Here is a 25,797-nt window from a genome sequence, read left to right on the forward strand (position 1 = left end):
GTATTTTTACCCTCTAACACTACATCAATCATACAACTGTGTGATCAAGGGATTATACACACTTTTAAAGCTTATTACAGAACAGGCATGAAAAAGAATGTGATCAGGGTGATTGATGCTAACCTGGAACAAGAATTATGTACCTTACGTGCTCATGAAATGGCCAAAAAAATAACTGTACTTGTAGGTTTGCATTTAGCTTACGAAGCGTGGAATATCGTCAGTAAAACCACAATATGTAATTGTTTCCGACATGGTGGTTTCATTCTCAGTCCAAAAGAAGTTGAAGCTCCTGTCGAAAGACCCACTGACCTATCAACTGAACTTTATAATGAATGGATAAATATTGACGAAGAAGTTCAAACTACCGAACTCGTTACCGAGGAAGATATATGTGGTGAAATACAATCAAAACGGCTTAAAGAGAATGTGGCTGGTGATAGCGACGAAGAGGAACCTGATGAAAAACCACCATCAACTAAACAAATGCTAGAAGGGCTTCAAATTGTTCGTAGAGGGATTCAGCAAAGAGGCGATTTTGACGTATTCGAGAAACATAAATCTTATGAAGATATGATTATGAAGTTGGCCGAAGAAGGGAAAATCCAATCAACATTAGATGGATTTTTATCAAAATATTAATTTATTTTATTAATTATGTATGTATTTTATTAATTTTATTTTATTCTTAATTGCTCATAGCTAGATTTTTATTTTTATACATACCTTGAATATCAATACATATTTTTAAGTTTTTAAATTTAAGCATTTTTAAAATTTTTTTGAGTCATTCGCTTTATTGATTCATTTGGTTAATCGACTCTAATTGTCGGGTCCCAAAGTGAGTCCAATAAGCGGCGACTACCGTATTATATTACTTTTTGTGTCTAAAAATGTATCCGTTGAATAATTTATCGATAATAAAGTATCAATAAGACCAATCATTTGGAAAAATTTGTTGTAGGTATAATCTTCTATCTTTTGAAATAGAGTTTAAATAGTGGGGCAAGACAATACCTAGGCTGGATACTACAAAACTATCATACAATAATATAAATATGTTAACTTGTAGCAGTCATTATGAGATAATTGAGTACCTAAGCCAAAAAATCTAATAGGTTCGGTTATTATAATATAATGACATAATGTAGAAACCTACAACCTACCTAAGCTTTTACTCAATTTCAAAACAAAAGCGAAATTTAATATTATTAGTAGACTTAGTAGGATGACTTTTAGTAATGATATTTTGTGAACTTGGAACTATTATGACTATTTAAAAAGAAATTGGTAATTGGAAAAGTGGTTTCACTATAGGTCTTCTAACATGTTTGACAGAGATAATATATAATATAATATGTTATATCATTTTAGATTAATATACTTAACGCGTTGAAATACGCATAGCCGCTAGACAACTCACCTTTGCTAAAAGTAGACATAACTTGGTCGATAAATTGGTATCGGTTTATCGATATTGGATACGAATATTACAGAACTATTAAATTCGAAATTGTAAGCTTATTACAAAATACAAGACATTAGTTACACATAGTTATTACTCAGTCAAAAATAAATTAATCAGTTTTTAACAATATCACTATTCAGTAGTCGCTACTCGCTACTTCTCAGTCATTACTCTTGGTCCCTAGCGGGTAGCAAACAGCAATAATATAGTAGGCAGTCGACCAAAAAGACATAAACAACAAGGCCATAGCAGGCCGCAGTGCTAGCTTGATGATTACGTCTGTTTACATTCGATCAGCAGACAGTGCCAACGCATGACAATCACAAAATATCTGTGATTTGTGGTTTAACACCTATTCATCGAAATAATAATTAATTAACTAAAAATGTCTAATAGGTAGGTATATTATAGTATAATAATGTTACTTATTAATTTATAACTTTTGACTTTCAACGCAAGTTTTCAACGTTACTACCTATAATAACAAGCGGTAAATATGTATTATTAATGTCCAATGGCGTAGATACGATACTTTCATACGTTATATTGTGGTCACATTGAGTAAACGAGTAAAGAACTAGCGACCTCTAGGCTCTAGTCACAGACTTCCATACTACACTGTAATATGCTATGACGTACTAAAAAAAATATATGTATTATACCCATAGATATATACAACAACTAGATAGCCGTCTCCTTCTTGTCATGGAAGTCGGCCGCCATTTACAAAGCAGGCAATGTTTACAAAATAATATTATCATAGTATATATGTATATAAATAAATGTAAACATTGCCTGCTTTATAGATGGCGGCCGATTTCAACATGTTGGTCACAACAAACTGTAGTTTATACGGCTATCTAGTTGTTGTATTTATCTATGATTATACCACGATTTAAATATCAATACATAGAAATCTATGCCTCTAGACCATGGTACCATATATATTGAACCATGACAAATTAGATAGGTATCATCACAGTTGTACTAGTTATGCGCAGTATGCTCATCTCCTTCACCTCCGTCCAATATCGTAGTTCTCCATTTCTCATTGGTTGATTTTGTTTTATGTTATATATGTATCATGATTGATAACCAATACGAAGTGGAAAACTACGATGAAGGCGAAGTAAAGAGCGGAGGATGCGTATCAAACTACTGCGATGATACCTATCTAATTTGTCATGTATTGTATATTGATATGGGTAGTGCCTATAGTGCTAGTGGTACGCATCAGTGAAATTGACAATAGTTAATTAACTGATTTGATAATTTTGTTTCTCGCCATTTGGCCATTTACTATTTGTGATACTTTAATTGTTTATACAATTATACGTCAGGTTTATTACACCACCCCGTACCGTTGCATTTATTGGTTTTCGGTTTTCTTCATAACTTCGATCGTCGCAAACTCGACCCGATTGTTGCAGTAAGTACACTTCAAATTAAAATACAAATTGCTTATGACGATAATCTTCCGAAAACACACCTACACAACTATCCGTTATTATTAAAGTGACTGGACGTGGGTGGGTGATCCATCATGGCACGATCATGCTCCTCTTCTAGTGATACGTCGTCACCCAAGTACGAGTTCTCGGATTCGGATTCCGATAACAAGCGGCGTGGAAACAGAAATCGTCCCCGCCGTTTGCCGACCAGCAATAGTAAGAACGCTGTGGCCGCCCGCATAAACCGCATGAAACAGAAACAGTACGTCAAGGACCTGGAGCAAAAGATGTCGCAGCTTAAACGTGAGATCAAGGGTGTGAAACGGGAGTTGAGGGAACGTGAGGAAAAGTGGGCTAGCAGCCGTCGACAGGTGGCCTATTTGCGCAGCATGATTGCTAACAGCCATCAAATTGGCGGTCTGTTGCGCAACATACGCTGGAGGAATATCGTCCCACAAGGTAGTAATATCGACAAGACTCTAAATGAGTTAAACTCTGACGCGAGTATTGACCACTTTCCTATTACCACGAGCCATAGTCTGTTTGATGGTTATTTTGATTTGTTAGAGGAAAGAGACAGAGACCACCCCCACATGGTGCCGCCTCCTCCAGTTGCACCTCAAGAAGAAGAGGGCTGGGCACTGTTAGACGGTGTCAACCCTACAACGACTGAGGTAGGTGTATGCTTACATGTATCTAATAGAAGAATATCTGTTGAGTTTTGTGATGAATGCTCAACCAGATTTTACGACAATCCTTACGGTTTGCAAATTTAAAATTTTTTTATTAAAAATACAACTAAAAATAATATTTGTGTACAGTTCAATTGTAGTTTAAATTTATTTATTTAAAAAGCACTTTGTTTTAATGTTGTATTAGATAAAAAAATATTCATCTTACAACATTTATTTTAAATATTTGATTCAATAAGTGTTTCTTATTTTGGTGTACCTATCCTCTCGGTTATAAAAAATATTTCCCTTAGTCTTTGTCCCTAATTGATTTTGATAGTTAATTATTTTTAACCTTGATATAATACTGTAATTCTTAAATTGTACGTTTGCATAAACCTTGATAACTTTATTATGTCTAAACATTGTACCTACCTATAGGTACAGTTAAATATTACGCTTTTTAAAAAAATTTTTTTTCAATAATTTGAATTGCTTTGATTAAATATACTATGTTAATTTTAGAAACCATTTATTTGTACAATAGTTATTTATAATGATTCAGTTATTATTTAGTCAATAAGTATAAGATAATATATTACAACGTAGAAAATTGGTCATGTTTTCTAGATTTGTCTAGTGTATAATTTTTAAATTTTGAATACATAGTTTTGGGAGGCTGTTGTTTAATTTATCTTATCAGTGGTGATAGGATTACAATATTAACATAATTAAACAGTTGTCTTCCAAAATGTAAAGGTATTATCAAACAATTATTTTCTCATTATTAGATAATGGTTATTTTGAAAAATTTCAGCTATTCCAAGAAACCGTCCCATCTAAATATGTGTCAGTGTGCACGTTGTTACCGTAGAAAGACGGTTGTGCGCCTGCATATTCGTGGTGTAAATGATCTTATTAATTAAAAGGTTGGTATACAAAACATCAATTATGAATGCTTTTTATTTTTCTTAATCTATTCAAAAGCAACAAAAATTTTTTTTTAATCTAAGTTTAATAATAATGTTCATTTATGCTACTCTATATATAAACCCTTAACAACTGCTATTAATCTATGTTGATTTTTTAGAAGCTGTGATCTCGCATGTACAATTTTACATGCCAAACCTTCAAATTAGGCATAAGGTAAGAAGCGTTTTTGATTTTGATTAACTATCAACTTTTAATGTCTAAAGCATTTAGCGTGACCAATTTTCTTATTAAGGACAGTGGAAGGTTGGTTTCTTTTATGTATCAAAAACAAATACAATAACACATTTAACTCAATATGAATGATAATGACTAATATTATCAATTGATAAAAATTAAATAATATAATTTTAATATTTTTCCATTGTCCTTAATATTTTATTATTATTGTAATCAATATTAAGCCTTATGTTTACAATTAAATATCAAATATTTTGTATTAAATGTAACAGTGTTGTTTTATTTTACTAATATGATTTTTTTTATGAATAATTATCAAGTTTGTTATTTGATTTTTATTAAATATTTATAATTTATACCTATGAAATGTTATTTAGATTTTTTTATAAAATTATTTAAGCAAACAATCATTGTTATTATTTTTGACAATATTATAATTTAAGTCGTTTTAATACTAAATTTGTTTAAATAGCTTACCATAATTTTAACTACCTATACAAATGAAATTATTGTACAAATTATATTTATTTATACTGTGTATCAGTTTGTATTTTTCAATGCAATTATTATAATTTATAATCAATTTAAAAGTAATTATGATTATTATTTTAAACCATAAACTAAAGATAAAAATACATTTCAGTTTAATGTTCTAATTAATAAAATAAAAAAATATTTAAGAATAGACTTTTATAGTTTTATTAGTAGCATATTTTTCAAATACTTGAAGCCCAGAAAAACGTATAATTATAATGTATTATCACTCCTTGTAAATAAAAAATAAAATTGTGTCATAAATAATACAATATTTTTAAAACTTGGAAAGGACAATAATTTAAAATCAATATGATCACTAGTAATGAAAATAATTTGTGTATGACTAGAAAAATTATTTTTTAAAATATTTTGGAATTTGTACAAACAAATAAATTAAGTTTCCAATCCATGTTTACAATTAAAAAAAATTAAAAATCAACATTGACTGATCAATGATCACCAATTAAACATTGCTCTTTCTTTTAAAATCCTAATACTCCACGAAGACCATTCTTTACCACTTATCCAAAGTTCATTAGATGATTCTAAACCAGCAAGTATGGCGGCACCCTTCCATGTAACAATTTGTGGGTCCAAATCTTTTGGTGAGCTTATAATTTCAATATGCCCTAAAATAACACATCTTAATAAATTAATATTGTACATTCAATATTGAATAAACAATTTGTTCAGTACAAAACAAACCTCCGTAATAAACCTGTTGTGCATTTAATGATATTTTGCTTTTTAACCAAGCGCACGCCCCATCAAATTTAAGTCCACCGCCTACCACTAATATGCTGCTATACATTTTTCTTTTAATTTCATCCGAAGCTAAATATAAATTCAATTTTACAGATCATATTTTTTTTTCATAAATTGTCAACAACAAACTTACTTAACCGTTCAATACTTTGTACAATGACTTTATCAAGACTTTGTGGTCTTCCTGTTTCAATGTCAAAATAATTTCCTGCAGTTTCAATTTGATCAACACATATTTCTTCTTCAGTGTTGTGCACAATACTGTTTTCGATTTGTGTTTCAGTTTCCATTTCACGACCAGTGCCACGTCTCTAAAAATAAATTGTTGAACAATCATGGAACATAAACAGTGGTGTTTTAGTACATATACGCCGTATCCGCGTCAGCAGATTTTTGATTCTCGCTGTATAGTGTATACCCATTGTAAAATATCATTATATGAGTATACGCTCCTAAAATATCTCAAAAACCAAATAAAACTTATTTAATAGTTCATAGGAAAAAGTGTTATCATGTTTTAATGAATTTTTTATCTGTTAAAAATAACTTACTCCTAATTTACTTAGAAAACAGATTGGTCATTATTTTGTTGTGAGCGAAAACTTTGTTTTTTGTGTGTATACCCATAAATATATTTACCAATACACCACTGAATATAAATAATATACATTAAATGTTTTTTGGATAATTACACTGGTTTCTCTTAAAAATTCTTCATCATAAGGATCTTCAGGTAGTGACTTGGATGCTTCTTGAATCACATAATGGTTGTTATCAATGATACCTAACAACATTGGATTGAACATGCCTAAGACTGCTATCATTGCTTCATCACCAACCTAAGTGTAACACAAATTGAAAAAGTCTAAATTAATTCAAAATCTTCGGTTTACTTATTCTAGATATTACCTGTATTGTGTATTGTATTTGTTTTTTAGTAGGTCTCATTACGGTCACCGTTTTTTGCACAGCACCACATCTATCCAAATTTAAATGACAAAACTCTTGTTTCAATTGATTTAGTAGTATGGCGTCATAATAATTAGTCATGGGATTGCATTCATGATACGGGAAACTACATTTTTTAAGTAGCCAATGAAATGTTTGAGTAATATTCCCTGGAAAATTAACATGACTAATATTGACTAATATTAAAAATTTAAGTAACTTAAAAGAATAATTCCATAGGTTGGTCGTTGAACACATATCATTTTAACCTTTTTTTAAAAGATTAAATGAAAATAAATACACAAAAATAATATATTAATTCTTTATAATTAAAAAAAAATTGATATTTTTATAACATAACATGCTTAATTTTACTTTATACTTATAAAAAAATACAATTAATAATTTACCTCCACCATAGCGTAATCTAATCCGTGTGTTTATTTGAGAAATACCATCTTCTACACAGCTCACTGATGTTTTCCTGTGACCAACATCTACCACACATGCATAACCCAAACCTGCACCATAAGTTGCCGCAACATGGTCCTAAATTTAAGTTATAACAAAAACATTGTATTAATAAAGATTAATAATTTAATAGAACCTTAGACCAGTGGTTTTCAACCTTTTTTTAAACACAACACTCTGATATTCACAATATTTTCATGGCACATGTCTTAGCCATGAATAACATTTTCTTCATCAAATACATTATTATTTTTTTAAGTCATTTCTTAATTTCTTACACCAAATCAGTATAAAAAACTTTCAAAAGCTCGCGGTACACTTAAAGAACACTTGCGTCACATCGGTTGAAAACCAATGCCTTAGACAAAAATAAATCTACAATTACTTGTATAAGAAGACAAGCTTTAAACTTCATACTCAATAATATCATTGACATCATTTCTCTAACATGAACTCTGTTGAATATGTCTGGAATAATTAGAATCACTTTGTAGTTCTAGAACATAAAATTATAATTTAGATTATATAAACACATTAAATATTTTGAAGCTAACAATAATTGCTTTCTATAATAATTATTAATGTATTTAAAAAGACGCCACACCCATATAATATGTTATCTCCATCTTACAAACGCATAATATATCAAATTTAAGCTCAGAAATTCATGTTTTATGCCGTTAGCATGTTATAAGCATTTTTAATTTACGTATTATACATGCTATAACTCACTTAGAGACTGAATTATCGTAAAAAGACTTCTAACAAAACACAGATAATGTTCTTGCCATCAAGTTTTATAATAGATCAATTCACTCTAATTTTTAAGCTAATGGCATAAAACTTCAATTTAGTATGTGATGTGTATGTAAGACAGAGAGAACACATGCAGGTATGGGGTCCTCTTAATGACAATAGTAGATATTACAGTTTGATAAAGATATTTAAATTAAAATGTTAACAATATTATATCTAGATTGTTTCTATTTTTGGTATCTTTAAAAATCTTAATTTTTATTCATTTTTTTATGTTTGTTATAACTTGAATCAACAAACTGCTTAGTTCTATAAGTAATGTATGAGTCTCTAATAGCATATAATTAATGATTACTGATTAGGTTAATATTATATTTCCAATCTAACATGTAGGTATTAAGGTGTTGTATTAAGTTCAGATTCATTAATTTATTAAATAAAAAATGTACCTATTATAACTTTAAATTTTTTGTTTGAATTTAACAACAAAGCAAAGCAAGAGGTAATATTTTTAATTGATTTTGCCTTACATGAAATTCTGAAGTCTTAATATTTAGTAATTTGTTTATACAATGTGTCCAAATGGTTTCCAGATCTGCTAAAACAGCTGTTAACGAACCTCCAATTTGGCCATTAATGTTTAATTCCCCATTCAGTATTGGAAAGAAAACATTATAATCCAGTTCAGGGGCTATATTGAAAATCTGAAATATAGATGGAATTTATTATAAACCTATGCTATTTTAATAAATTGATTATATGAAAAATGCTGACTTCTTCTCCATACACAATATCACCAACTAAAGATGACTTAGTGTGAGCACGTGGTACATTATCCTTGTATTTCGGGACAGAATTTCGATTATAAGCTGCTATTTGTTGAGGCGGTGTTGCATATCTTCTGTCACCATTGGACTGCAAGCTTGACTGTAGCATATGAGACGCTTGCAGTCTACTGTCTTCCATGGCTGCTAATGTGTCTGAGTTCTAAAAATATGTAAGTTAGAGTACTTAAGTTTTCAAACATGTAAGTTTTAATTTTATTAGTAAATGGAAATAGATATTAACATACTTTGTACGGGAAATTTGGTAATATTTGGTCCCTCCTATTTCTAATCTCTGAAAGTAGATTAACCCTGGCCAAACCATGAACATATTTGAATGGAGTAACATCACTCGCACGGCCAATTCGTAGATACAAAGATCCTGGATGTATGATGATCACTGAGTTTGACGATACTTTTTCTAACTATAAATTAGTTAGAGGTTCAAAACGACTTGATAAAAAACATATTAAATACTCAAAAATAACGATCATAATTACCTCCAAATTGTTCTCATTCACAGTCGGCATGATTTTATAATAAATGATACTTTTTCGCCGATAATTCTATTGCCGAAATTATACAAACTTACATCTGTCCGATTTTTCTTAATACCTACAACGGTTTGGAATTGTTTTCAACACTAATAAAATAGGTAGGAATATTATGGGTGCCTAATACTACACCATTATTGAAAATTTCTTCTACACGAAAAAAATAAATATTACTGTCTTAATACTGTCTTAAGTCTTTCGTGCAATTTGACTAGTGACCAATTGAGCGTTAATTTAATGTTTTCAAACAAAAATGATAAGAAGCGATGAATAAAAAAAATATAATCAATGATAATAAATAGTATTGAATATTGATAAAAAAAAAATATGTAAACACTAAACTGCAAGGCACGCTCTTTTAGATTAATCAGCAAGGTATGGATATTTATTTATTTTTTATTACACAATCTATAAATCAATTTTTTTACAATAACTGTAAAGTGCAAGTACTGATGGATGTCGGGTTCGCTTTGGGTAGGTGAAAGGCCTAGAGGCCTTCAATTTAATGCACTTCGGCGTGGGTAGTTTGGCTTACACAGCTTGTAGGTCACGACGGCACGACGCCATTTGCGTTTTAACTTTTAAGCACCTTCAGTGGCATACACACTGGAAAGGGGGGATGAACCCTAGGGGCTAGGACTGTCCTGACGATTTTCGGGGCTCAGGGAAAAGTAAAATTGTGGGTCCTTAAATGTAATTATTGTCAGTTGCATATATGATATATGATATATGTATAGGTAAAAAAGGGGCAAGGACACAAATAGACTTAAAAATATAGTACGTTGTCGTACCTACAACAATATGAATAAGTCAATAAATTAATAACACGACACGTCATATAATTTAATTGAATATAATAATAATGATAAATTAATAAGACGATAAAAATACCTAGTCAATAACATACCTACTAAATTTAATAGCATTGCGTATATGTATATTACATTTTATAGGTACTCAATGATATTAGGTACTTAATACAATATATAAATACATTATAAATTAACCTTCCTAGTTTTAAATCAGCAAATGTGTCAATAATATTATTATATTATATTGTTCTATGATTATATTAGTTGATCAGCAATTTCTTTATCTATAGCTGATATTATTGCTAAATTGGTGACTTTTTCTTGAGACAGAGCTATTCATAACTAGGTATGAGACATTTTAGAATTTTTTTTACTCTTTTTTTAATTATTGTTGATAAATCATTTTTTGCTCTATCAAAAAACTAAAATAGTTCATTCTTTAACCAAAATATCTAAAAAAAAATATAAATGCATTTTTTTAGACATTTTAAAATTTAGACGTTATCTGATTTTTGAAAGAAGAATTGCGGTATTAATTATTTTGTTGTGATTTAAAAATGTTATTTATGAGTATTTCAAATTTTAAAGTTTATTATTATATTTTATACACTTACATCACATAGATGACATTTTTAAACGCAAAAATTAATTGAACCTACTGTCCTACTGTATTAGGTACCGTATAACCTACTGTAAAATAACTGACTTTATTATTATCAATAATAAATACAATATATTATATTTAGTTATACCTATAGGTTGATAGACCTTCTTTGCTCAGAATCCTTTTTGTAGAAAATGTTAAATGATATACCTATAATAATATCATTGAAATATTGAATTAAAATGTATCCATTATACATTTATACGAGGGATTGCCACGCAGTAACTTCCCGGGCCCATGTTTTTTGCCAATCCACCGTTGTATGACAGTATGACCTATATGTATTGTATATTCGTATTTCGTATATAAGTGTATTAGCCACAAGGTATTATAGTGTATTACTATATGATGTATGCCGTATGGCTAGTTCTAAAATGTCAATAATTATGAAAACCTTTTCTTTTTCCTATTCAATTTAAGTTATTATGGTCAACTGTCACTATTTTATTGATTTACAATCACTTTGTGTTACAGTAAAAAAAAATGCCCATACCTACTATGAAAATCTATCAAAATAAGTACATAACTGATAAAATTATAAATAAATAAATAATTATTTATACCATTATAGAGCAGAATTCAATTTTACGATAATACACAAAAACCTGAAAAAAATAATGTTGACTATTGCCGAAACGGGCAGCGATTTAACCTTAAGTAAACATGATGATATAGTTAAAAATATTATGTTATTATAAATAGCAAATTAAATTGTAATAATATTTAGGCTGGTTGTAGCTCATACTCCATATTGACTGCAGTATGCGGGTATCTTAACTCCTAAGTAAGCATAAAATATGTTTCATAAAAGTGATTACAAAATAAAAACGCGAATTCTTTTAGAACATAATTATTATGTGTGCAGTATGTACAATTTGAAGGTCAATTTGATTGGTATTTTTATGGCATATTTCAACTTAAATAAAAACTTTTCATAAAATATCATGGGGAAAATCAATAAAAGTAGGTTAGGATTTTATCAAAAACAGAAAATTCAGTTAAATCGAAAAGACTTTAAATGTATTTTATAAATAGTAGGTAGTATTTAATATTGCAATTTATAACATATTGGTTACTAGTAGGTATTTAAGTCTTAAGTTTCGGTTTGTATAATATTTTATTATAATTGGTAAATGTTAGAAATTAGAATGGGGAACTATACAAATTCCTAAGCCGTAGCAGATAATACATATAGGTAAAACTACTGGTAAACACGACGCGATATAATCTGCGAAATTTGCAGAAAAACACGTTTATATGTAAAAAATATCGAAATGTGAATTTATAAATACATGAGTCATAATACGTTGAAAATACATGGCTATTAATATTTAAAAATTAAAAATGAGTGGTATAGGTAGTTAGTCTATATAGGCGTGCGCAGATTTTTTCGTAGAGTGTGCAGAATGATTTCATAGTAGGGTATCTGCTTGGGTTGTAGGGATGACTTCCTCATTTTTTATTCAGTTAAAAGTTATATAAAAAAATAAATGTTTAATATTTTCGATTTTTTGTTTTTGTGTGAAAAAACACTTTCACTTTAGTTTATGCTTTGATGGGTCAAATGTAGATGTTTTTAAATTTAAAAAACCTTTTAATAATTGTTTGGTAAGCATATGCCATCGTGGTTACCAAAAAAGTTAGACCGTTTCTACTCACTTCTTAGTCATTTGTCATTTATAGAATGATTTAGTTAAACAACTAAGTTGGACACATAGCAGACTACAGTGATCTAAATTATAACACATGTGTTGAATGACGAGGTACATTGACATATTAGGTAATTAAAAATGATACTAATATTTGTAAATAATTAATAAATCAAGACATCAAGTGCTTTAAAGTATTAAGGAATTTATGTATATAGAATTGTTTATTCACTTCGTGCGCATGCGTATAATAGTTTCATAGTAATAATATATAAATATATAATATAAGTATAAATATGTAATAATATAATATTGATGTAATAATAAATAATAATATAAGTTATAAGTTATAACTTATAACTTGTAACTAATAAATATGTAATGGATTATTATAAGACATATGTTAAACTATTCTCAAAATAAAAACAATTTAGTTTTTGGACTAAACTCACATATTATAGTAGCATATGACATAATATACCTATGCGACTATTGACTAACCACATAGGTGGTAGGTTCAATATATAATTTAAAACAATTATTGGGAAAACAAATTTTTACTTAGGTACCTACAGAAAAATACGGCTTTGATGGATCTGACTTATTAGTTACAGAAGTTAAGCTCATCCTGTAGAAATGTCATCAGTTACTCAAATTTCCACGCAAATTAATAGATAATACTGTTTCATCTGTATAATAAATAGCAAAATAATCAAATTTTCATAGAAAATGTATAGAGGATTATAATATTGTTATAGTGCTTTTACATTTTTTGTTTAATCAAATACTTTGTTTTATTCAAGTTTTAAAGGTTTAGATAACTGAATTATTAAAGAAAAAGGGCACGAGCATGCTGCATGGTGAATCAGCCTGTATATATAATATTTAGTACTTTATATGACTATAGGTGGACACGCTATACGTGCAAGTATATTTATAAAAAATATATATTATGTTATACGGTTTTTCGCATTATGATCTCATAGAAAAGAGATTGGGCCACGGAGTTTTTGTTTTTCAGAGGCAGTTTTGTTTCAAATGTTCTATAATTACTAATTTGTAGTTCGTATTAGCTTTATACTGTTTTTGGCGGGTATAAAATGTGGCAGATGAGGTAGTAGGTGCAAACTGGAGGAGGGGTATCAGCATCATGGGCGCCCACATAACAACGTGAAAAAACGTATATGATATGATATATATTTTTTATAAATATACCTGCACGTGTCCACGTATAGTCATATAGAGTACTAAATATTACACATACAGACTGATTCACCATGCAGCATGCTCATGCCCTTTTTCTTCAATAATGAAGTTATTTAAAATCTAATTTTTAAATTTACTTAAAACCCGTATTTTCCAATCTTATGATTTTTTGTACTACATATAGGAGTATCCTATGGCGATATGAACTTCTGTTTTTAAAATGAGAATTTCTCTTTTTTACTATAGTACTATACATTATTTAGTATATAATTTTAATATAGGTACATGTAATTGCATACTAATTCCAACGAGTTGTTTTTCAGCTATTGAAATGTTTATACTAAGGATATTAGTCCTTATCCTTAAGACGATGCTTTCCATGCGTTTGTTGTCTCCGTCTTGCAAACGTACGACATAGCAAATTTCTGTCACTTTCAATAGTGTGCTGTTAGTTTAAAGTGAATTGACCTATTATCAAACTTTTAGGTAAGAACATTATCTGTGCTTAAGCGTCGATGATATTTGATATTTTAATTTTCAAGCAAAATATGTGTATGCGAAATATCAAAAATTAAAAATGCTCATTTCTCGCTTGAAAATATGCCTAAGTACAGATATAATGTTCCTACCTAAAAGACACAAATTTGATAATACATTATAATTATTATATTATATAATAATTCACTTAATATCTAAACTAATAGCACACCGTTGAAACTATTTTTTTATAGTGAACGAAAATTTGCTATATGTTGTAGGACGGAGACAACAAATGCACGGATCCTCTTAAAAAAGGTTTTATCAAATTTTCAAATTGATGTCATATAATTGAATATAGTATTTATTATTATATAGGTAGGTACTTGGGTATTGGACCATTTTTACAAAAATTATAAATGTTGATATTAATTACTTCGATAATATGTTTAAATTACCATAGCCATCATAATATTTTCAATTCTTCCAAACCTGTACTATCCTTCGTACCCTGCAAAGTTATGAAATTCAAAAAAGAAAAGTACTCGTTCAATTTTTGATTTTTATACGTGAAAATGTTCAGAAAAATTATCTGCCAAATAACTTACAGTAGAAAACGTAGTTCTCATTTTAAAAACAGAAGTTTGTATCTCCTCAATACACTCTTCATGTAGTACAAACAATCTCAAGAGTTAGAAATATAGTCTTCAAGTAGGTATTTTAAAGCGCCAAAAATCAGATTCTGAATAACTTCATTATTGAAGAAAATAAAAAGGGGGTGAGATGTTTAGTGAATCACCCTGTATGTCAGTATGTATTATTAACATTATTGGAATGCGATTCCTGCACAGTGGTATAACTGTATATGAGGGCAATGGGTCAAGGGCTGATATATATATATAGTATATACGAGAACAGACCTTTTTTCTTTAATCATTTGTACAAATATTGATGGGGCGGGGGGAGGTCTTATTCAGCCCAACCAACAATTTTGGGCAATTCAGTGATCACAACGATAAAAAATAAAAATATTATAATCCGCGCAGTTGTAGACTGTACGGATGAACACCATACAAAAATATATTTTCATAGTTTTACTTGTTTTCATGATAATATTATTAAATTGTTATATATAGTGTAATCGTCAAGGTGTTCATACTACTTATTAATATATTATTATACATGATAGTCGGTCAACCAATACACGCACAAACACTTGGGTAATGGGTATGTTCGATGGTACCAATCGTGTTGCGGCCGTGTTCATATCAGAAAATTATAATGACGCGTACTATAGCGTAGTATTATAGTCGCGTACTCGCGTCGATCGCATATCATATATTTTTAGGTAAGTACGTCATACGTGTCACGTGTGTAGGCACCTACAGAGCGTTCGCCAATACAAAACTGCAAACTGTATGTGGTGTCTTGTGAGATTTTAATTTTTGAAAAGTTTTCACGGCTCGCCGCCGAGAGACAAAAATCGTACGTTTTGATGATTTGTTGATAATTTTTTTATAATAAAAGTATTCGTTTCACACCATCATAAAAAATTATTAGAAGCTAGACCGAAAATATACCTACCTAAAGTGTAAAATCCTCAAGTTTAGTTGGATCAGTATTGACGAGGAATTGAGGAAATGTCGTCACCGAGACTCAGTACCTTATACCTAATTACCTTATACCTATTATACGGCTATACCGTTATACACACACACACACGCACACACACACACACACACGTAACGTGGTTTTGTCTCCCTTATCACTCGCACCGGACCGTTTTGAAAATGAGATTTTTGCGTGACGGTCGTCGTCGTTGTTGCGGTGGACGGTCGGTCACGTATATATATTATTATAATAAAAGACGTTCGCGGCGGTGTACCTATACTACGTGCACCAGTCGTACATCGCCGCAGTGTAACAGTGATCGGTCAATCGTACGAATCATTATTATTTCAATCATTACGTGTGGTCCGTCGGTATTATAATAATATTATAATCTATTAAGTACATAATATTATACGCTTGTCCGCGGTACCTATATAACATAATATTGTATTATAATATTATATAGGTGCTGCAACTTGCATAAGTCGTAGTGCTGGACGAAATTTCGTATTTTGTTTTTCATACTATTATTATATTTAATTCTCATTTTTACCGTACCGATTACTACGCACACGCGCGGACACATACCTATAAACGTTTTATATTTGTATATACTATAATAGTATAATGTGCCAGCTATAAATATAGGTTTACCAATACAGCAGAATCCTTCAGCTGACCCGCCGGCCAAACGACATAATAATATTACTATATCATGGAGTGAGTATACGCGGAAATGAACGTTACGATAATAATAATTATATGTTATACATAGATACCTACACCTAGCTAATATTATATTATAATATGTACAATGATTGGTACATGGCATGCATAGGTATAATGATTAAAATCTCAAACGCGTTTCTGTATTTAATTTTTAGGATCAGTATACGTACCTACTATGGTATATACATGTTAAGGCTTAAGAGTATAACGTCGTCACGCAAACGGACACTTTAAAATAAAATATACGTTACCAATGCCTTATGACTTATGCAATGATACATATATTATATATATGCCCTTCGTGAGTAATAATTATAGATCGATGAACGCATACATATAACATCAATTATCATCATCAATCGTCATACTATACTTTTGATTTTTGAAATACATTTGAAATAGGTATTTAAATACTTCAATGTAAAAATATTACCTAAATATATTTTCCAATAAACATTTGAATAGTGACCACACCAAATACAGTTAAAAATTAGCTTACGAAATATTTCAAATATTTACTCTCCTAATTTCTATATGCGCTGAACGAAATTATTGTTTAGGTAAGTTTTTTTCTGTACATACTTTAAATTGGTATTTATTAAATTGAGAAGAAACGAGGAGTCAACCGCTGACAAATCCCTTCCCTACATATAGATTTGGCATAAAGTATACTTTGTTATTTTATCAGATATAGTTATAATTATTATACTGTATTACTATATTAAGGTTTTTTTAAAAAATATATTTAAATACTTTAAAGAATACACACTTATAACGAGTACGAACTTATCGCGTAGTGGATATAGCCAGTATTTAGGTAGGTACATAATAACATAAATATTATATCGCGGCATTCGAAAAAAAATTTTTTTATGGCCAGACAAGAGTAGCCAGTAGGTACCTATATAAGACGTTAAAACTATGCGATTCGAGGTCCTAGTAAAAAAAAAAAACTGCGTTATTTAAGACGATGACAATAGCCGGTCACAATAACCTGATATTATGTGGTCTACACTCTACAACTTATTGCTTACACGTGTACAACTCTATATAGCTGCAACCAGTATATAATATATGTATACACAAGTAGATAACCGCATGGGGAGAGGGTACCGGCCTGTAAAAAATATAATGTTATCATTTATCATCAGAGAAAGTACGCGTTATCAATCTTATCATTCGCTGCACAGTCACAGTGTACATTATATTGTTTTGTTAATGAGTGAGTTCCGTATAATAGTCATTCTCCGCATTCGACAATAATAATTAATAGATAATAGATATAATTGTAAAATGTTATATCAGTAATTAGTGTCAATTGTTTCTATATAATATACGCTAGTCGCTATGTTATAGGCAACTGAATGTTACATAATCGACACGCAGGCGGCTGTACCTATATTGATTTTATAGTTTTTTTTAAATAGGTATATAATAATATTATGTTATATAATCGATTAATTTATATTAATCAACGGTGTTACGTACATTAAACACATACTACAGTAGTACAGTAGGTTTTAACTAATAAGAAAAGGCGGAGAAACAGCATTATGTGTTATATACACGTCTTACCAACCGGTCGATAACATTGACGGATTTTATTCAAAATTTAAAATGTATGTAAAAAATACGCTTGCCGAACCTATGTCACTATGCGCCTAAAAATGTTCAAACATGCACTTAGATAATATTATGTAGTGTACATATTATAGTTATGCGATAAAAACTCTTAGATACGGAAAAAAATGATATCAAATATTTTTTTAAATTTATCATCAAAACCTTATCTCACCTTAATATTTATGATTTCACACTTGTATGAATTAACCAATTTTTTGTTTATTTGTTTTGATTGAACTTGCGGGTCGAACGTTATTTTTAAATATTTAACCGTCTACGTTTTTTTTTTTATTATTATTTTATTCTATAAAATATTGACAGTATTTTCAAAGTTCTCAGACAAATATTGGTTTTGAGTGATAGACATAAAAAAAATTGGTAGGATACTTCCATCAATACTAATTTTCAATAATTTTAGATTAAAATTGAAATTGTTCAGGAAGAACAAAATTCGATTTCGTATATTGAATCTTGTCCCCAAAAAATGAATTTCGCTGTTATATATTTACCATTTAATACGCCTTATATAGCAAGATTGATATGCATGAACTTATGAGCTCTAATTACACGTCCGTTTACTGCAACTACTAAGCACCCGTCTTAAAAAAAAAACAGATAACTTTAATAATCGAATTTGCACCCATCGGGCACTTAAAACTCAAAAAGTATTACCTAAGTACATTAATTTTTCATTGAAATCATAACTTGAACTTTCACTAGGTACTAAATACTAATGTACCATTATCGTCGTATCGTATCGATTCGTTGAATCTCCTTAACTAATCTGTATTCTGTACTGCTGCAGCACATGGAAGTATGGAACCATTCTATCATCTATCTGTACCTACATAAGATAGTTATGTATTATTACAATTTAAATTTCTCAATCCTCGGTTAAGGTGCGAATAACTGATAGGAATGTACACGACGATACTGCTTGGAGGACTACTTATTTTTTTATGCCTATAATATCTATGTTATATTTCTATATAATGAAAAATGATCGCACGGTGGGGGCACGTTAGGATATATTATTATTACGTGTCTACAACAGGTCCTAGAAGAACCCGTGCGCACCCGTTTAGTAAGCATAGTAACCGCGGTTGGAATCGATTGTACCTACCTATGCACCGGCCGATTTAGTCACGGAGGAAAGTTAGTACAAGTTTTAAATAAGATCGCATTTCACTCGTTGGCGTTTTTTTTCATCAGTTAATGTTGTCAAGTGAATTCAAATCGAGTAATATTATAAATTATAATAAAACTAATCGACAAATTAATTAATTGGTTCAGTTATTCGTTTGACTGCATGTGTATTTTTCTCATTCACACGCAGTTTCAATATCGTTATTAAGTGAGCTTGTTCAATATAGACGTTATATAATAGTTATATATATATAAAATTAAATTGTTTTTATTCGCGATTTAATAGAAGGGATTGATTGAGCGAATATAATAAATTATGTACTTACAATCTCACAATATCGCTGTTACACGTACCATTATTGCAACTGCCAACTATTAACAGTCTACTTATATATATTTTTGTATAGGGACATGCGAAAACATTAAATTGTCAACCACTCAAACATCGCGAGTAAAATAAATTATACTTAGTTAAGTTAGTTTTGAAACAGTTTTAATTTGTATTTCAGTTTTGAGTGAACAGTAATAATCATTATATAGTGTACAAGAGACACGCCTGAACTACCTGCGATAACTGTGAGTTGAAGTAAACCGATAACTATATCGCCATGACGCCTACCAGATAATTTCATATTATAATTGACATTGCAACTTGATATTATTTCCTAAATCCTAATGAGAGATAATTAGATATTATACAGGTACTAGGTAGTAATGTCAGATATAATAAATGGAAATATGTATGTCGTTTATTGTCGTATAGGTACTAAAACATATTATTGTCTATAATAAATTATTTTAAATATTCAATGTTAATCTTAATTTTGGAATTTTAATTATTTTCTATTAAGTAGTGAAAATGTTCAAATCGTTTAAAAAATCTTAGATATCAGTTATAATAATAATTGTATAAACATTTTATATTTCTCATTGTGTATCTAATCTCTATACAAAATAGGTGCCTACTTTGAAGATAAAGTAACTTAATTTTATTATTTAGCCATATCAAGGTATTACCTGAACTGTTACGTGTTAGTATATCACAGAATATAGACTATATGAAATTAGGTACTACTAAGAGTATACAACAAATAGACAGACAGACAGTTGGTATGTGTTTTTTTCTTATATACATTTATATTTGTCTCTATAATATACTACCCATAATATGTTGTATTATATTTATATTTCATATCATGAAAATATTGAACTAAAAGTAATTTTTGTTTTTATAGAATCCCTACATGCACTGTATTTTGCTTAAACAGGGACAAACATTTTTTTGTATCATTTGTATGGGAAAAATCTTACTACCTACTTTTCGCGGTCAAATAACTGTTGTTATAATACACTATTTTTTCGTAACCGGAATACCACACAGGATGATCAGTACTCTATGACAGTGCTTCTCAAACTTTTTTGTCACGCCCCCCTCCCCCCTAAATGTGACAAAAAATTGTCAAGGCCCCTTAATCAAAGTCGTTAATTATTTTTTCTTAATTATATACTAAAATGACATGTACTATTTCAAACTGATAAATTATTAACAATGATTAATGATATTGTCGGTTATTTAATAACTAATTAACCTACCCCAATTAATTTTAAGTCGAAAATAATTTTGGTTTTTTTTTTGAAAAAAACGTTTAAAGAAAATAATTTAAATTAAATAAATATTTCACGACTCCCCAATAATATAGCCTCCGCCACCAGTTTGAGAAGCACTGCTCTATGACATATACGAGCTTTATCACATTTTTAATTGGTGGACCCCCTTGAAATTTTCACCACCACTTTACATTATTACAATATAAAATAATGGGAGGGGTTGAACGTCATTATCTCTGTGGATTTGAAATTCACCTCCCCCCTCCAGAACTATGATATATCCGCCACTGTTCTACTCGAGTAAAACTATCATATACATGCCTATATAATATATTAAGATTATTATAGTATAGTTTATTGTTATTTGTTTGTAGTCTTGGGAGGACGCGGTACCGTGCCTTCAGGTTAATTATATACCGTGTACAGTATTTAATAATATGATGGCGTGCTTCCAAGTCCTGGTCTAGCAGATATAGCCGTGTAGGCAGCCCCCCCGCCCCCACCAATATCAAATTTTGTGCCCCAGTACTAAATTTATTTGCAGCCCCAATCAAATATTGTTTAGTACAAAATAGGTACTCTTATAAAAATTTCAAAAGTTCAAAAATTATAAATTCGTTTCAATGGGCCGCTGAACTTTAGATCCAACCCCCTCCCCCCTTGTGGGGGGCCTGTGTATGAGGTATTATATCCAACGAAGTATAAGACTTTTTGAATCCATCGGAATAGCTATTATGAATACCTACGTCCCACATGGAAAAATTGTATTATTCAATTGGAAATCTAATACGTTCTGCAATCTCAAGAGTTCACAACTATTCTTATCGAACTCTGTACAAAATGTCATACAGTTTACGGTGATATAAAACTAATAGGTTTTTTAATAGTAAGCTTGTGTACTCTGCAGTGCAAAATTAATATTCTATGTACGAAATTATCCATTAAACTGTATATGTACCTACAGAATATAGGTAGGTAATGTATTTCGTTATAATTTAATTATAAATTATTCGATATTAATTATACCTTTAATATTAATAATGTAAATTAAGTAAAATAAGGAGGAGCTAGGTAGTAGGTACCTATAGTATTTTACAATCTATATAAGCAAACAAAAAATGTTGAGAAACAAATTGCTACTTGCAGGCAGTTCGTATATTGTATGTAATCACAATCTGGCCCCCGTGAACCCTCAACAAAAGTTTGCTCATAAAGCCGCAAAAGGCGCAGTATCTGCTGAAAACTTTTAAATGCTTGCATAATGCATATTTTATTAAATTATATTATAGTGCTAGTGCAATAAATCATGTTGCGAAAAATAATAATTTTAAAATATCAAATTTCTTATTAAAAAAGCTTATGAAGGTATATTAGATAAGATTAACTATTTGGTTTATTTTTATTATTTATTGTACATTTTCTTCTTTACAATAAATTATTATTATAATTATTAATATTATTATATTATTTTGTTTAAAGAGTCGATGAAAATACGTACTTACAACATAAACGAATGAAAGTGTATAGCTTGGAAACTAATTCTATCGTCGAGAGAAAATGGTAAGTTTTGTTTTGAGATTGTAATTATTTTTATAGTAATAAGCAGTTCGAACATTTTTTTAAATAGCCTTAAACAAACATCTTAAAAAGGCCGGTAACACATCCGGCTATTAAACAAATACCTATAACAATAATAGGAGGTACCTATGTAGTACGCCTATTTATAATATAATGTTTGAGTATGTTAACAACAATTGTATTGTTAACATACTCAATTTTTTTATACACGTATTATGGTTGTTTTTGTTTGCCCATCTACAGGTTTCTAGACCTGTTGACGTGCATGTTCGGCGTGGGTGCTTGGATACTGGTCAACAGTCTGTACACGCAGCTGCCATTGCTCGTGCAGACCGCGCCCGAGGGATGGAACTTGCCGTCGTACTTGTCGATTGCCATACAAACCGGAAACGTGGGCCCGCTGCTGTATGGCGCCTGGCGCCGGAGATATGGCAACCGGTACGACAGGCCACTGACGATCGCCGTGCTCATTTCCGGGGTGGCGTCTGTGTTCCTGATGGCCGGGTTCTATGACGTGACGGGCTCAGTGTTCGGCCAAATGCACAGCGTCGTACTATGTGCGCTTACGTTCACCATGGCGCTGGTCGGGTGTACTAGTTCCGTTCTGTTCATACCATCGCTGGGCCCGATATCCGGACATATACCTGGTCACGTACATGGTCGGCGAGGGCATCAGCGGTTTCGTGCCCAGCGCGGTCGCTATCGTCCAGGGCGTGGGCACCACCACTTGTCGGTCGGTAGTGGAGCCGGATGGGCAGACATCCGAGGTGAAGTCGACGACTGACGCACTCTTCTCGAGCGGCCCGTTTTTCGTCGGCATCGGGGCAATAATGTGTGCGAGCACGGTGTCGTACCTGTGCTTGGAGTACTTGCCGACCTGCAAGAGAGAAAAGATCCGGACGCCGCCGGACGACGAAGGCCACCAGACGATCGGCGTCGGCGGCACCGACAACCGCAGCCGTCATCTAAACGTTTCGCTGCTGGCCGTGCAAGGCGTGATCGTTTTCTTCGCCAACGGACTGTTGCCCAGCATTCAATCGTTCTCGTGTCTGCCATACGGATACATGGCGTATCATTTCGCGACAAACCTGTCAAACATTGCCAACCCCGTGGCTTGTTTCGTCGCTTATTATACGAATCGAACGTCCAAAACTGTAATTTACATGCTGTGCAGCGTTTGCTTAGTGTCCACAGTGTACATGCTGATGACCGCATTTATGAGTCCATCGCCTCCATTGCGCAATTCAACCACTGGAATAGTCTTAATAGTAAGTAAAAAAAAAAACAAAACAATTCGTAGTTATACGTCGATTCTAACCTAACCAGCGTACCACCATTTTGAAAATTTTCACGTACCCCTTGATTTACTCTAACCACTATAAAAGAAAAGCTTCTTTGTTTGCTTATCTAAATATAAACGTTATTCTAAATGTAGGTACGGAGTCTTTAATTAGGAACTACATAATTTTGAAAAATAAACATTTAATGCTCAAAAGTAGAATGAAATATAAATAATAATTATTTTTATTATTATCCACTATAATATAGATTTAGCGTGGAGTCTAGGATATAGGAATTTTAAGTTAGCAGAATTTTTTTCACGACGGCTAGCTGGTTGTCAAGGTTGATTATTTTTGTTAACCATCTTTATTAGATACTTATCGTGATATACAGTTTATTCCTTAAGTGTTTGCATTTTATTAATTCCATAATGAAGCTGATGACCACTACAGGGTTCGGATCCAGGGGGGTTAGGCTTTTTTTTTATAAATTTAAATATTATATATTAAATAAAAAATAAACAAAATCTTAACTTCTTTTCACATTGTCGCTTTATATATTAAAAATAATCAATAATTTATTTATCACATGGATTACCTATACTTACTAGTTACTATTATAACAACATTTTTAAATTAAGAATAAAGTATAATATTTTATTATAATTGGATTTGTGTTGTAAAAAAAATGTTGCCCTCCCCCCCCAGATCTTTGCTCTGGATCCGTGCCTGGACCACTAAGAAACGCTCAAGAAATCTCATTGCGTGCAACCAGGAATGGGGCTCGACAGCTTATGCGATTTCTTGATATATTTTTGTAGGGATTTCTGAAGTAGAAAGTGTGAGTACGGTGTAAACAAACTTAACAAACCCTGAATGATTTCGGAATTATTAAATGGGAGGGATTGAAAGAATCGCTAATGATAAAGTGGTAGTGGCTGGTGAGACGATTGTGAGTGAGTCATTGAAAACTTCAGTGAGTGCATACTTCAATGTGGTGCTGTCTTAAGTGGTCATGTGCCAGGTTTTATTATTCACATTTAAATTGGATATTATGTTACTGAATATAGTTACAATAGAAAAATTCATCTATGAAAAAAATGTTTGAGTTTTCTAATTCGGCGATTTATGTATATTACGGGTACACTATAATATAATGAGTATGGTATAATATTTTAATGAGACACTTGTTTCTTAGTGTTGTTTTGGATGAACAAGGACGTTAATATTGGGCTCCGAGTTGGTAAATTTGAGTCTTAGAACCATTTTCTAAATTAAATTTATTTCTATGTAATAAATGGTAAAATATATTTTGGCAGATATATGCTAACAAATGTTAACTGCCATTTTTTATTGAAGTTAATTTTTGAGTTGTATATACCTAGGTAATTATATTTTTAATTTAATAAATGTGTTAGTATAATGCAAATATTGAACAAATTGGTTTATTTTTTAAATCAGTCTTTACATAAGACACTTTATAAGATCAGTTAAATGGAAAGAATACATTTATTTTAACAAAAGTATTTCTCTGCTTATAGTTAACTATCAATAATTTTTCTGTAAGTATGTTAAAATCAAATCAGAATCAAAATTTGGTAGAGATCAGAATTGTATGCATTTTAATATTTATACTGAGTGCATATTATTGCATATTATGTCATTTTTACCATGCATATTTGTATCATATTTAGCACCTTTAGTGACTATACAGACTACAGGAAGAGCAGACAAAAAAAAAAAATTATGGTATTTAAAAGTATGATATAAATTGTTAAGATTATATGATTAGTTAATAA

The 25,797-nt window shown here is 30.6% G+C and overlaps 3 protein-coding genes across 7 annotated transcripts; 2 read left to right on the forward strand and 1 right to left on the reverse strand.

The window, feature by feature from the left end:
- The first annotated feature begins 2,340 nt into the window (after positions 1-2,340).
- LOC100167053 (CREB/ATF bZIP transcription factor) lies at positions 2,341-5,298 on the forward strand. 2 transcript variants are annotated; one of them, XM_001948695.5, is made up of 5 exons: positions 2,351-2,897; positions 2,985-3,378; positions 3,487-3,593; positions 4,408-4,519; positions 4,681-5,298. In XM_001948695.5, the coding sequence occupies exons 2-4, from the start codon at positions 3,012-3,014 to the stop codon at positions 4,462-4,464; spliced, it is 531 nt and encodes a 176-aa protein (XP_001948730.1). In that variant the 5' UTR covers positions 2,351-2,897; positions 2,985-3,011; the 3' UTR covers positions 4,465-4,519; positions 4,681-5,298. The 2 variants fall into 2 exon arrangements, with proteins under 2 accessions (XP_008179504.1, XP_001948730.1); XM_008181282.3 differs by having other exon boundaries at positions 2,341-2,897; positions 2,985-3,593; positions 4,681-4,937.
- Positions 5,299-5,639: 341 nt separating this feature from the next.
- Positions 5,640-20,111, reverse strand: LOC100160925 (actin-related protein 8). 4 transcript variants are annotated; one of them, XM_029490640.1, is made up of 14 exons: positions 19,859-20,111; positions 19,059-19,230; positions 18,896-18,970; positions 9,562-9,676; positions 9,310-9,486; positions 9,012-9,224; positions 8,768-8,941; positions 7,867-7,977; positions 7,421-7,559; positions 6,972-7,180; positions 6,755-6,901; positions 6,196-6,373; positions 6,003-6,131; positions 5,640-5,926 (listed from the first exon to the last, which is right to left on the reverse strand). In XM_029490640.1, exons 4-14 carry the CDS (start codon positions 9,589-9,591, stop codon positions 5,754-5,756), a joined length of 1,680 nt encoding a protein of 559 aa, XP_029346500.1. In that variant the 5' UTR covers positions 9,592-9,676; positions 18,896-18,970; positions 19,059-19,230; positions 19,859-20,111; the 3' UTR covers positions 5,640-5,753. The 4 variants fall into 4 exon arrangements, with proteins under 4 accessions (XP_029346500.1, XP_029346499.1, XP_003242089.1 ...); XM_029490639.1 differs by having other exon boundaries at positions 18,896-18,973; XM_003242041.4 differs by having other exon boundaries at positions 18,896-18,985.
- Positions 16,228-24,460, forward strand: LOC100162943 (riboflavin transporter 2). The gene is given in 4 exon segments (XM_001946622.5): positions 16,228-16,754; positions 22,620-22,700; positions 22,962-23,343; positions 23,345-24,460. Coding segments are annotated over 4 exon segments (1,164 nt in total). The 5' UTR covers positions 16,228-16,749; the 3' UTR covers positions 24,041-24,460.
- Positions 24,461-25,797: the final 1,337 nt, after the last annotated feature.

Source organism: Acyrthosiphon pisum, chromosome A2 (assembly GCF_005508785.2).
Source record: "Acyrthosiphon pisum isolate AL4f chromosome A2, pea_aphid_22Mar2018_4r6ur, whole genome shotgun sequence".
In the NCBI taxonomy this organism is placed as follows: domain Eukaryota; kingdom Metazoa; phylum Arthropoda; class Insecta; order Hemiptera; family Aphididae; genus Acyrthosiphon; species Acyrthosiphon pisum.